This window comes from Scyliorhinus torazame, chromosome 8, assembly GCF_047496885.1.
Source record: "Scyliorhinus torazame isolate Kashiwa2021f chromosome 8, sScyTor2.1, whole genome shotgun sequence".
Lineage (NCBI taxonomy): Eukaryota > Metazoa > Chordata > Chondrichthyes > Carcharhiniformes > Scyliorhinidae > Scyliorhinus > Scyliorhinus torazame.
In genome coordinates this window covers 54,676,872-54,691,877 of record NC_092714.1, presented here as the reverse complement: position 1 = coordinate 54,691,877, position 15,006 = coordinate 54,676,872, and the positions used below count along the sequence as shown (strand labels likewise).

The 15,006-nt window shown below is 43.8% G+C and overlaps 1 protein-coding gene across 12 annotated transcripts in view; it reads right to left on the bottom strand.

The window, feature by feature from the left end:
• bbx (BBX high mobility group box domain containing) overlaps nt 1–15,006 on the bottom strand; it is a 282,578-nt gene that overhangs the window by 17,778 nt on the left and 249,794 nt on the right. For all 12 annotated transcript variants that reach the window (XM_072513622.1, XM_072513620.1, XM_072513624.1 and 9 more), the window contains 3 exons: nt 14,406–14,554; nt 8,838–9,026; nt 5,997–6,204 (listed from right to left, as the gene is read on the bottom strand). In XM_072513622.1, coding sequence (XP_072369723.1) covers nt 5,997–6,204; nt 8,838–9,026; nt 14,406–14,554 — 546 coding nt within the window. The remainder of the gene's footprint in view (nt 1–5,996; nt 6,205–8,837; nt 9,027–14,405; nt 14,555–15,006) is intronic.

The window sequence follows — 15,006 nt, the reverse complement described above, 5'->3', positions numbered from 1 at the left end:
CTTCATTGCAGTGTTAATGTAAGCCTACTTATGACAATAAAGATTATTATTATTATAATCAGAATCTGGAGAACAAGAGAAGCAGGTTTGTGCAGAGAAGAACAATAGGGTGAAAATGTGTGCACAACCTGCACAGGGGCAGAGTGAACAGCAGGTGGCAGATGTGTTTAAAGATTTTGGGCTAGATTCTTCCACCCTGCCAGTCGCAAGAATGCCACCGGCGAGCCTCGGACAATGGATACGTCCATTGACTTTCGGCGGATTCTCTGGTCGTCGGGCGGATGCGGCCGGAAAATCCCACCCTTTGTATGTGAAGGGAAAGTTTTTTTCATGTGTACAAAATGGAATGGGGAACGATGCTAACATTTTGAGATACAGGAGTGAGTCAATCCCTAATGTTGTGGGATAAAGATATTTGTTCTTCACAAGAGATTTTGAAGAGGTTCTAGTTAACAGTATTCAGAGAGACTAAAAAAATTACTCTGGTGAAAGTAAACTCAAGTAGCTTGAAGATGAGAGAAGTGGTTCCATAGAATTCATAGAATCCCTACAGTGCAGGAGGTGGCCTTTGACCCATCAAGTCTGCACCAATCCCCTGAAAGAGCACCCTACCTAGGCCCACTCCCCCACCTTGTCCCCATCAACCCATCTAATCTGCACAACTTTGGTCTGAGAGAGGAAACCGGAACAACCGGAGGAAACCCACGTAGACACAAGAATATACAAACTAACACAGGCAGTCGCCCAGAGCACTGTGAGCCAGTAGTGCTAACTGTGCGGCAGTAGGAGACGTAGAAACATTGCTCATTGCAGGGATTCAATTCATTTTTAGTGATGTAGCTGGATCACACATAATAGGGATGCCTATTGTGGTTGAACAGCCGGTAGAAAAGACAAGCTATAGAAGAATTGCAAATGGACTATGTGGGGCGTTTCCCGATTATGTGGTAACAAGATCAGAGGCACATAAGATGAGACAAGAGAAAGAGGAGCTAAGAGCCCAGGATCATAAAAGTGAGGTATGGGTTATCTGATACTACCTTTAGTAAGCTAAATGAAGATGGAAAAGACAAAAGGAAAGAAACAGATGTGTTTATCTCAAAGAGATTGATAGTTATAGCAAGCTGATTCCAAATTAAAACAAATCTATCAAACGGCTTACTAGGAATTGGAGACTCAGGCCAGGATTCTCTGCGGCCGTCCTCTAGTCATGTGATTCGCGATGGCCCACTGAATCCCCCGTCGGGTCAAAAATCGAGATTTGCGGTGGGCATCAAACCGGTCACGAGTCTCCCGGCCCACCCCACTGGCCAAAGCGGGTTTCCCAACATCTCCGATGTGCTTCACCCCCCGTCCCCAACCTGGCAGGAACATGTAAATAGCTCATTAGAGCTATCTAGCATGTCATTGATGGGCAGGACACCCGATTCACCTGCCAGCTGGGATGCTCAAGCAGCGCCCCCCTCCAACCGAGAGTCCGTGGGTGTGAATTGGTGCAAGTCCTGAGGAACCTGGACCTGGCGGCTTGCCAGGGGGTACGTACCCTCACAAGAATTCCTTCTAGGGTGCTGGCGGGGGTCCTTCAGGGGAGGTGGGGTCAGGAGCTTGTGCTGGGCTGCACAGCTTGTGCTGGGGTCTTTCCTGTGATAGTTAAATTATGTCAACCATGTCACTTGTCAAGTAATAGGGAAACCCCAAGCTGGAATAAAGTAAGCACCTTTAATCCCTATTCCAGCTTTCAAGAACCTTTCACCAGGGTTCTAGGCAACTATGTTGGACCACTTTTGAAAATGTGAAGTGGAAGTTAATACTTCTCAACTATTATGGATATATCCTCTAGATTTTCTGAAGCCATACTGTTAAGAAACATCAGTCAAGAGAACGGTAGAGGAATTAACCAAATTCTTTACAGATATGGCTTATCGAAAGAGATACAATCGGATCAAGGGTCAAATTTCATGTCAGGATTATTTAAAGCGGTCATGAATAGCCTGGAAATAAAACAGTACAAATCATCGGCGTCTCATCCAGAGTCACAGGAAGCATCAGAGAGGTAGCATCAAATTTTGAAAAAAATGATGAGGGCGTATAGTCAAGATTCCCCTCATAATTGGGACAAAGGGAATGGGGCATGTGAGGTGGTAAGGAAGCATTTCAAGATAGCACAGCAGGGAATGAAAGCAATGGCTGATAGGAGAGCACAGCCTCATGGTTTTGTAGCAGGGGAGAAAGTGCTAGTGTTATTACCTGTGTAGGCTGAACCATCAAAAGCTAGATTTAGTGGACCACATCGGAATAAAAATAAATAAATGAAGTAAATGATCTTCTACCCACACCAGATAGACATAAATCTTAGAGTATGGCATATTAACATGCTTAAGAGGTACTGGGATAGAGGAGATGAAGACAAGCATAAGATTTTGGTAGTAATGAAGCAAAGAGGAGGAAGGGTTAGATTCTGAGCGATTTTCCTCTCATTCATTTTGGTAATGAGGGAGTATTGGGAAATTTAAAAAACTGGAAAAGTTATCTTCCAGTTAAGAGCCAAGGCGAATTGCAAGAGACACTGCAGTCTTATAAATGTATTTGTGGGAATAAATTAGGTAGGACAGAGATAGCAATGCATGATGTAGTTCCAATAAAGCAACATGCATATAGGTTAAATCCAGCAATTGTTATTACAAGTACAGAAGAAAATTGAATATATGCACCAAAATGACATTATTGAATTGTGTTCTAGTGATTGGAGTTCACTTTTCGTGATGATGCTAAAGCCAGATGGAATACAAAATCTTTGTGTGGATGACAGGAAAGTGAATGCCATCACCAAGAGGGATTTGTTTCCTAAACTACGTCTGGAGGATTGCTAAAGGGGGCTTTGTCCGAGAGGTCAAACAAAATCTCAGAATTTGTGATGCCAAATGGACACTATGAATTTAAAGTTATAAGAACATAAGAACTAGGAGCAGGAGTAGGCCATCTGGCCCCTCGAGCCTGCTCCGCCATTCAATGAGATCATGGCTGATCTTTTGTGGACTCAGCTCCACTTTCCGGCCCGAACACCATAACCCTTAATCCCTTTATTCTTCAAAAAACTATCTTTATCTTAAAAACATTTAATGAAGGAGCCTCTACTGCTTCACTGGGCAAGGAATTCCATAGATTCACAACCCTTTGGGTGAAGAAGTTCCTCCTAAACTCAGTCCTAAATCTACTTCCCCTTATTTTGAGGCTATGCCCCCTAGTTCTGCTTTCACCCGCCAGTGGAAACAACCTGCCCGCATCTATCCTATCTATTCCCTTCATAATCTTATATGTTTCTATAAGATCCCCCCTCATCCTTCTAAATTCCAACGAGTACAGTCCCAGTCTACTCAACCTCTCCTCGTAATCCAACCCCTTCAGCTCTGGGATTAACCTAGTGAATCTCCTCTGCACACCCTCCAGTGCCAGTACGTCCTTTCTCAAGTAAGGAGACCAAAACTGAACACAATACTCCAGGTGTGGCCTCACTAACACCTTATACAATTGCAGCATAACCTCCCTAGTCTTAAACTCCATCCCTCTAGCAATGAAGGACAAAATTCCATTTGCCTTCATAATCACCTGTTTATGCCATTTAGGATGAAGAATGCACCCGCAACATTTCAGAGACTAACAAATGACGTTATTCAAGGACTGAGTCACTGCGGTGTATATTGACGATTTAGTGGTGTTTAGTCAAAGTTGGTAAGAACATCTGCAACACCTAAAAGAAATGTTTGAACACTTCAAAGAAACTAATCTAGTCATCAATTTGGAAAAAGCAAATTTGCTAAAGCTCAAATTTAGGACATAGCATGGGACATGGTCAGATGGCTCAACGAGATGCAAAAATACAGGCCATTTGGGATTTTCTAGAACCTACAACAAGAAGAGATTTTAAGATTACTGGGAATGAGTGGACTTGATCTCAAGTCTGTGCTGAACTTTAGCAGTGTGGTAGCATCACTAACAGAACTCTTGAAGAAAAACAAGAAATTTTACTGGACTGCCAAAACTGCCTTCCAACATTTAAAAACGATGTTGACACTAGCCAACAGTGTTAGCCGCACCAAATTATTACACAAACTTTAAACTGGCTGTGGAGGCTAGTGACATTGGTGTGGGGTCTGTCTTGTTACAGGAAGATGAATTGGAAGATGAATTTGGAATTGAGAAGCCTGCGGGGTATTTCTCAGGGAAATTTAATCCTCATCACCGGAAGTTATTCTACAACTGGAAAAGAAAACTCGGCATTACAACATTTTGAGATTTATGTTGCCAGTAATTCAGCAGAAACAATTATACACAGACCACAATTCCTTAAAATGTCTGGAGCGGTTTTGAAATTGGAACACCAGGATATTTAGATGGAATTTGTTACTACAACCGTTTAATTTGAGAAATTGCCTGGGAGAGAAAACATCATTGCTGATGCACTGTCACAAATGTAAAAGAGAATATTAGGAACCTTGTGTATAAATACTTTGGGGGTATATTTTATGTTAATGCATGTTTGTAAATCTTTGTAATGTTAGATCAGGTAGAACTGATAAGTCGTGGTTGAGAAATGAAATTGACTTTCAAATTATGACATTATGGCCGGGATTCTCCCCGACCCGCCGGGGCGGGATGGAGTGGCGTGAACCACTCCGGTATCGGGCAGCCCCAAAAGGTGCGGAAATCCGCACCTTTAGGGGCCAAGCACTCACCGTGAGGGGCTAGGCGCGCGCCGGAGTGGTTTCCGCTCCACCGGTTGGCATGGAAGGCCTTTGGCGCCACGCCAGCCGGGGCCGAAAGGATTCGCCAGGCGGTGGAAGTCCGCGCATGTGCGGGAGCATCAGCGGCCGCTGACGCCATCCCCGCGCATGCGCAGGGGGAGTGTCTCTTACGTGTCGGCCATCGTGGAGGCTGTGGCTGAGGCGGAGGGAAATGAGTGCCCCCATGGCACAGGCCCGCCCGCCGATCGGTGGGCCCCGATCGCGGGCCAGGCCACCGTGGGGGCACCCCCGGGGCCAGATCGCCCCGCCCCCCCCCAGGACCCCGGAGCCCGCCCCCGCCGCCAGTAGGTGGTTTGATTCACGCTGGCGGGACTGGCATGACAGCAGCGGGACTTCGGCCCATCGCGGGCCGGAGAATCGCCGGGGTGGGGGGGGGCCCGCCTACCGGCGTGGCACGATTCCCGTCCTGCCGAATTTTCGGTGCCGGAGAATTCGGCAGCTGGCAGGGACAGGATTCACGCCGCCTCCCCGGCGATTCTCCAACCCTGCGGGGGGGGGGGGGGGGGGGGGGGGGGGTGTCGGAGAAGCCCACCCTATATTTGAAAAAAGATAGGTGTCCAGAATTGGGGAAATTAAGATTAAAAAATAAATTGGGATAAAATAAAAAGGGTAAATAATAAGGGCAGTTGTCTAAGGGATGTTTTGATATGTGAATCAGCATACAAGCGAGAAAAGTAAATGCTTATCTATGTGACTAGGGGAGAACGATTGGGTGTAGAGGAGGTGATTTCAATATGGAGAGATTAGGCAATTGCCACTTATGTACTAAAAGTCGGGTCCACAGGGTGGGTAACATCAAAGGGAAATGATATATCGATAGTACAATAATTGGAGAAAGGGACACAGTTCAGGCAGCTACCATCACAAAACAACTGGACTATTCCTCCTGGTTTGCATCGCTTTTCTCACAGTATGCCAAATTGAAAATAAACACCACAAAGAACCGGTGTTCCAAGTTACCCTTCTGGGTTAAGGGATACCCTCACATTTAACATCAGCAGGATTCTTAACAAGAGGAATACCACTACAATGAATGTGTTATTGAATGGTTTACTGTAGAATATGATTTCTATCGAACATCTTCAAAATTTGCCAACAATTTCTCTTTCTATGGTTAATGGTTAAAACAAACACTCTTCAGCTACTGACTGATTATTCTTTTACACTGTGCCAATACCTTATTAGTCACCTCACCTATGCGCATTCTCCATGGCTGCAACTTCTGCCAAAGCAGCTAAACTGAAAAACGCTGGGATCGCAGATGTCGTTTGCACTTCGGGCGAAATACTGCATGCCTGCTCAGTTTCTGAACGACTGTAGTTGACTCCACTAACTAAAGTGTCTGTCTTTAGTGGCTGTTTTTTCTTTTCCTGTTTACATGGCCACTTCTCCTTTGTCAGATCTGCAGAAATTGAAAAGCAATTCCGAGATAGGGAATTTAGAAATGAAAAAATTACATAAAAATGTCAGCACATTTAAAAATGAATTTATTTAATTGTTTTAGTAAGTCACTCCTCTCTTTACATCTATCTTTGACATAGGGTATGTAGCTAACCTGGTTTGAGGTCTCTTCCAATGGTATTGTGTAACTAACCATTGATACCAACTACAGAAAATACCTGCAAGGAGCCAGGGTGCTTCTGGTGTTCATTACTTATTTATTTGTGCAATATCTTCACCTCTCATTATTTCTTATACATGAGAGAGATCAAGAACTTATCATAGGACAAATCACTAGCACTAACCTTCATCCAAGTTGGATGGATAATTGCCATCAAAAAATAGTGGGACACTATTTTAAAGTTACTAGGAGTGGGCGAAGGATGATGCACTTAAGGTACAGTTCTAACTTTTATTCTCTGGTGCCATTTCCATTGAATTTTGGAGTTCGGGGTCAACCTGAAGCATTTTGTATAAGACCCTTTTAGGAGACCTCCTGGGTATTTTAAGAATTTAAAAAAGGTTGATTTAAACATGTTGAGAAGCAAGTGTTTGGCCTCTCAATATGTTCAAAAAATTACCAGCTGGGAGCAAAGCTTTGCATGTCTAAGCACACATATCCATGACAAGTCAGACACTAGGGGCAGTACTGCAGTGGGTATGGTACTGAACTGGTAACCTAAAGATTTGAATATGGTCATTTGTGGGCTAGCACAGGACCAAATGACCATGAGAGCTCTCCGATTGTTGCAATAACCCAATGTTTCACCAATGTCCTTCAGGAGAGGAAACCTGCTGCCACTACTCAATGGCATACACTTAACTCTGACCCACACTATTTAAATGGCTTAATGCCCTCTTCCATTCATTTGAATGAACAATCTCTATAAGATGGCCCACCATCAGCTTGTCGGGCGACTTGGGATGGGTGATAAACGCACCTTTCATTGACAAGAAAAAAACCAAAAAAGGGATTTGATGATCATTACTGTAGCTACTGATTTGAGATTGACAGCCTACATGTAATGCATGTGTAATACATTCCTGCATACAAACACACAAATAAGATTCAATCAAAATTGAGTTGAATGTCTCACTGGAAACTAAAATATAATTCCAAATCAAAATTGATATTAATGTTTTAATGCTGTTGAAAATTAATTTAGTATGGAAGTTGTCATGGGCAATTATTTGTACCACACAAAAAAACAGTAATAGCATTTATTACAAATCGAATCCCTATTCAACTATTTGTCCGGAGTCCATCCTCTACCACTATCATCTTCCACTTTTATAAGAATGCATGCACATGATTACCTGGACTTTATGACAGAAATAAAGATTAGGCCATCAGCACCAGCAGTGTTTGAGTCTGCAGATGTACAATAAAATCAGGAAATGCTTTCTGAGTTGACCTGTTCTTCCACAGTCTTGCTACACTAATCGAGTTGGGATTTAAGGACATGAAACACGTGCTGCTTTCTACTTACCCGCTAGCTAACTCCCAAACATGTATGAGGAGGTTAGGACATGCACATTCGGGTGTAAGTGAATTGTTAATGGATTAATATGTTTTAAATACGGCCAAACGACCTGAAAATTTAGTTTTACAAATGTGAAGTTCCATTTATTTGAAATTTAACAATTGTCAGAGATTTTACAAAGGATTTTAATCTTTTTTTTCCTAGTCACTCATCTCACTCTCTCAATCCCATCTTTTTTTCCCTCTCTATTTCGTTTTCTGTCCATGATTTTATGTAGAATTCAATATTCCAATTTCTGCCTCCTGGCTTAGGCTTTGTGCACCTCAGTGAGGATTTTTCAATCTGGTTGGTTGAAGAGACATGGGGCGCGATTCTCCCAGCCCCGCGGCGGGCCGGTGAATCGCCGCAACCACACCACGCCGCCCCGAGATTCTCCGAGATTTGCGCCGGCGCGTTTGGTGTGCCGCCGGTCGCGGATCGCTGTCCACGGCAGGGCCGCCGGTTCTCCGGCCCGTATGGGCCGAGCGGAAAAAGCAGAATCGCGCCGGCGCCGTTCACCCCTGGTCACTGCCAGCCTTTGGGGGGGGGGGGCTCCGTCCCCGGGGGCAGCCTCCGATGGGGTCTGGCCCACGATCAGGTCCCACCAATCGGCGGGCCGCCCTCTCCCCTCCCGGGCCTACTTTGTTGCGCGGCCGGCCTTTGAACCCCCACGCCATGTTGCATCGGGGCCGGCGCACTGAAGACGTCCCCCACGCATGCGCGGGTTGGCGCGCCGTCCATCTGGCGTCGGGAAGGGAGGCTGGAGCAGCGTGAACTGCTCCAGCGCCGTGCTGGCCCCCTATGGGGGCCAGATTCGGTAGTCCCCGCGCCTGCTTCAGGCCGCCGTGAAACGCGATGGCGTTCACGATGGCACGAACACCTAGTCTCCATTTCGGAGAATCGCGCCCGTGGTTTTGTTTTCTCTACTCCCCTATGGAGGGCACGGCCCTGGAAATGATCCCCAAATACCACGAATTGCCACCCAAAAACCTGCATGAAAACTGTGGGCAGCATAGTGAACGGTGCGTGCTGTTGCTCCGCACTGACCACCCTGCACCTACCCTGCACCTACCTCCTGCAGGTGACAAACGGCCATCAGCTGTTCGTATTAAGTGTGTTATTTTTGTTTTTCTGGCCTTGCGCTTTTGGCTGCCAATGAGGGGTTCTTGTGACACTGCTGTTAGCGGGCTGCTTGGAACTGATGGGGCATGATCCACCTTCTCTGTATGTTCCTCAGAGTTCGTGTCTTGTGGTACTATGGCTGAAATATAAGAAACAGTTAAGTTAACTTGCCAACACTCCAGTAGCATCGATGAGCATTAAACAAGACTGCTCTATTAGTTTGATGAGAGAATATTGTACACATCTATTGGCCTATTTCCAATGCGAAGATACTTATGTCTCCTCAACTGATATAACTCTGCCAATTTGTGATTATTTTACTGAACACTTTGGGCCATTTTGAAAGTGCTCTACATTGCTGATAAATTTTACTTAGTGTCTCCAATTGAATAAATGGCTTGGTCTAAAAGGTACATATCAGAAGTAAATTTATTTCATTGGCTAAATGCTTTTTAAGCATAACCACATCATCCAGTTCCATCACTATAAAATATTGACACCAGGAATTTGTAGATTTATTTTCCTAGTTTCCTGGCTAATACTAAAATCTTACTAAATTAATCCACACGACGCATGCCAGAAACAACAGATTATCACAGTCATGAAATCTATACAATGCGAAGCCATGTGTAGAATATCAGTGACCTTGATACAATGGATTACAGAAAAACACTGACTACCTGCAAGTTTAGAACTTGCTTTGTACTTAACTCCTTCCTTTAAGAATTTCCAGCACCAGAATTAAATACAAAAGCATATTAACTAACAGAACAAAAAACAATACAGCACAGAAACAGACCCTTCAGCCTTCCAAGCCTGTGCCGATCACTTATCCTATCTAGACCAAACACCTGCATCCTTCTATACCCTGTCTGTTCATGTGTCTATCCAGATATTGAATTTAACACTCAAGTGGAAGTAGCATTGCAAATTTCACTAAGAGATGACAAGTATGTGGTCACTTCTTTACTTAGGGCTTTATTCAGTGCAAGACTTAGTTGTTGAATGATTACAAAGAACAAAGAAAAGTACAGCACAGGAACAAGCCCTTCGGCCCTCCAAGCCTGTGCCGACCATGCTGCCCGTCTAAACTAAAATCTTCTGCATTTCCGGGTTCCGTACCCCTCTATTTTCATCCTATTCATGTATTTGTCAAGGTGCCCCTTAAACGTCACTATCGTCCCTGCTTCCACCACCTCTTCCGGCAGCGAGTTTCAGGCACCCACTACCCTCTGTGTAAAAGTCTTGCCTCGTACATCTCCTCTAAACCTTGCCCCTCGCACCTTAAACCTATGCCCCCTAGTAATTGACCCCTCTACCCTGGGAAAAGCCTCTGACTATCCACTCTGTCTATGCCCCTCATAATTTTGTAGACCTCTATCAGGTCGCCCCTCAACCTCCTTCGTTCCAGTGAGAACAAACCGAGTTTATTCAACCTCTCCTCATAGCTAATGCCCTCCATACCAGACAACATCCTGGTAAATCTCTGCTGCACCCTCTCTAAAGCCTCCACATCTTTCTGGTAGTGTGGCGACCAGAATTGAATACTATATTCCAAGTGTGGCCTAACTAAGATTCTATACAGCTGCAACATGACTTGCCAATTTTTATACTCAATGCCCCGGCCAATGAAGGCAAGCATGCCGTATGCCTTCTTGACTACCTTCTCCACCTGTGTTGCCCCTTTCAGTGACCTGTGGACCTGTACGTCTAGATCTCTCTGACTGTCAATACTCTTGAGGGTTCTACCATTCACCGTACATTCCCTACCTGCATTAGACCTTCCAAATAGATTAAATAGACAGTCATTCAACAATTGCAATGATGCTTTATTGTAGGTTAATGATATGTTTACTGGATTCAATAGACTATTATTAATCATTAAATGGCTGTCCTAGCTGGAGGCTGTGACATTATTGAGGGCATTAGGTTTCACTCCATTAGAAATGGAATGTGTATTTTTGCAGCAGAATTTGCATATTTAAATTCTTCTCACAATGCAGAAGCTAATGGATTTTGACAGCAAACATTTTTATCATCAGGTCCCCAACAGTGGAGAAAGATCAGATTGAATTCCAAGATCATTCTATAATGGTCTCGTCTGGCCTATATAATCCGCAGAGTTGAGACACCAAACCTCTTGGTATGAATTCTGGTCACGCTTAGAAATAATTTTATTGTAGTAATCCATTTACTGGCTGTTCCATTTGAAAGTTAGTGTAACTTGCTTCATAGTTATTGTAATTTATGATAATGGTAATAAAAATAGATTAACCGGATATGATTACTGTGGATTTAATTGTATTCCAACATACTGCTGGCCACAATATTCAACCTAACAGTCTCACTGGGGCACTTAAGCCATTACATACAAATTTACATGCACGCTTTCTCGTATGTGTAACATCCTCTGGGAACAATGAAAACATTTTGTGCGCTTGTTTCCATCCATGCGTCGTTCGGTGAACATCTGCAGTTACAGCTCTTATCCTGAAGCTAAACAATGCAATATTTCTGAAATGGTTCAAGAGCTGACGCCACCTCTTCCCTTACCCTACTCTCTCCATCAAAGAAATTCTACTAAATAGCACAATTAATCTTTATTGGTACCCTGTGTGTTCTTTTGGTTTTATACTTGCTGGCGACTTTCTGACATGGAGATGATCCTAAAATATATAAATTAAGTTGTAAAATGCCAACAGAATAATGGGAATCCTATAACTTGTTCTAAATAGTGGTAAATGAAAAAACAGATAATAATAATCTTTAGTGCCACAAGTAGGCTTACATTATCACTGCAATGAAGTTAATGTGAAAATCCCCTAGTCGCCACACTACGGCGCCTGATCGGGTACACAGAGGGAGAATTCAGAACGCGCAGTTTACCTAACAAGCAAGTCTTTCAGGACTTGTGGGAGGACACCAGAGCACCCGGAGAAAACCCAAGCAGACACGGGGAGAACGTGAAGACACCGCACAGACAGTGACCCAAGCCGGGAATCGAACCCGGGTCCCTGGCGATGTGAAGCAAAAGTGCTAACCACAATGCTACTGCCCCACCCACCGCTGTGATACCGCGTCCCCTACGCCATTGACCACTCATGCTGGTGTTTCAGTCCTGATCCACTGGTCATTTTCAGTGCCAGGGCAGTATACCTGCTATCTTTCACTGTAGAATTAACATAGGAGGGAATATTCACAAGACTAGTGGGTAAGTGTAACTATACTCAGTTAGCTGACTTTAAATAGCTCTCAAGAATAGCACACAATTAAGTGCTCTGATTACTTCCGCCACCAGAGTGGTTGGTGTCCCAGAGCAAAAATGGGCACCACCTGAACTTAAGTACGGAGATCAAATCTCTTCAAATTAAATAAGGGCAAGCTTGCCCTCACTCCTTCATTGTCACAGACATAAATCAATATTTCACAACATTGCTTTTCAAATTTAATAATAACAAACTTCTATCCTCTGTTAAATTCTTCCGTATGAACTATTTAGCACTTGAAAATCTGTGACTAGTCAAAGTGTTCATTAACAACTTTGTTCATCATTGTACAGAAGGAAGATCATTCCATCCAGAACCTGTCAATCATAGATCACTCCACCAGATAGTCACATAAAAAAAGCGCGCTGTAACATCAATCATAAGGCTAGCATTTTCCATATGAACCAGGTGAATAATATAGTGTGTACTGACATATTGAAATAAAGTAGGGCTCATATGCTTTGAGTCTGATTTCAAGCTTCCACAAGCTCAAATCTATTACATTTCTGTCAGCATACAGCACATTCACGGACTCAAATATTAGTTCTGATCTTGCAAAATATCCGTTAGTTGTTTTTCAGATATTGCGAGTGCACGGTTTTGAATTGTATCTTACTTCACCTTTACCCTCCTTCCTCCATGCTATCTAGTATTGTAAATGACACTCAGTCCTCAGGTAATGCCCCCTTTCCTTTCTAAGCCACAATCATTAAAACCCTCCTCAAAAAACAACACCCTTGCTGTGTTTGTAATCTATAGCTTCATCTCTAACTTTGCTTTCACCTCCCTTCTTTACCAAAAAATCAATGTTGAATCTCTCCAATTAGAATCACAGAATCCCTACAGTGCACAAGGAGGCCATTCGGACCATCGACTCTGCACCAACCTTCTGAAGGAGCCCCCGACACAGTTTTACTCCCCGGCATATTCCCTCCTCCCCCACCCCATAACCACAACTAACCAGTATTTTCTTCTCAATCCACATTTTTCCCCTCTTCAAAATCATCTGAAGATATGGGGTGAACATCCTTATAGTCAGTAACAACACCTATTTCTACCTATCCACCAGTTCTCAGCCTTACAACTGTTTGTGCTATCAGACCACTTATCTGACATCCAGTCTTGATTGATTTGCACCAGTCCAATATTAAGATGGCCGAAGACATCATTTTTTACTTACACGTCACAAATTCATGTCACTAATTCCATCACTATCCCAGCCAGTCTTTTGATTAAACTAAAATGTTTGGGGTCTTAAGTATCCTATTGACTTTCCACTGAGATTCCAACCACAAAGATTGCCTATATCTACTTCGATAAAATCACCCATTTCCACTCCTGCCTCAGGCAAACAGTTGCCGAAGTCCTTATTCTTTGTCACCGTGACAAGTGACTATTCCAATGGGTGGTCTCCCATGCTTTGTAAACTTAACTTGATTCAAACCTCTGCTGCTGTTCTCCTATCTCGCTCCTTATCCCATTCACCCGTCACTCCTATCCTTGCTGGCATGGGTTACCAATTTCCCCCAAAGCTATCAATTTAAAATTCTCACCCTCTAACCTGCTCTGGGTCTAAAACTCCTCGAGCGCTCCCTGCTCCTCCCACTCTAGTGAGCTGTGTTCTCTCCTCTCTTCTCTTCAGCTCACTCCTGGCAGACATGCCTTCACATGTGAAAGAACCAGACTTGGAATTCCCTGTATATATCTCTCCCTTTCCAAATTTAAAAACGTCCTTAAAACCTCCTTTTTGACCAAACCTTTGGACACTTCCCCTCTCCTCCTTTGGCTAGGCAAATATTTGTGCCCAATTATGTCGCTATAAAGCACATTGGGGGTTTCTATCTTAACAGGTGCTACATGAATGCAAGTTATTTTCCTTTCAAAAGGTGTAAGAATCCAGAACATAACTAAACATGCCTAATTAACGTGTACAAGTGCAAAAGCAAAATTACTGTGGACGCTGGAAATCTGAAAAAAAAGCGAAAAATACTCGGCAGGTAAGGCAATGTGGGTGGAGAGAAACAGACTTCATTTCAAATCGGTGCCCTTTCACCTTTGGCGTGAACTCTGATTCCACAGATGCTGCCTGACCTGCTGCAGAGGATTTCAAGCATTTTCTGTAAGGTACAAAAATAGCTCGAAATTGTCAGGAATTTGGACAACCAGCACATGGTTGTCCAAACATGGTTGGTTCACTTCCAGACATCCAATATTAAAATACATCTAGACTACTTTACTTTCCCTAGTCCTACCTTTATCACTTTTTTGTTGTTCAGTGGATCCACTCCTATTCTTTTTCTTTTTCCTCGTCACTGTTGTGTTCTTGCGGTCAAAGGTTACTGGACTATATTGTGGAAGGCTGTTGAATTTCTTTGCAAATTCCTGCTCTAGATTCCCTAACCTAGAAGGCAATGAAGACAGAACACATTTACCCAGCTCTTTTGGTAATTAGTGCAAGGAAGTTGTCGAAAAAGATAAATACTTACAATAAGCTAAATGCACTTATAAATGGGCAGCACGGTAGCATTGTGGATAGCACAATTGCTTCACAGCTCCAGGGCCCCAGGTTCGATTCCGGCTTTGGTCACTGTCTGTGCGGAGTCTGCACGTTCTCCCAGTGTGTGCTTGGGTTTCCTCCGGGTGCTCCGGTTTCCTCCCACAGTCCAAAGATGTGCAGGTTAGGTGGATTGGCCATGTTAAATTGCCCTTAAGTGTCCAAAATTGCCCTTAGTGTTGGGTGGGGTTACTGGGTTATGGGGATAGGGTGGCGGTGTTGACCTTGGGTAGGGTGCTCTTTCCAAGAGCCGGTGCAGACTCGATGGGCTGAATGGCCTCCTTCTGCACTGTAAATTC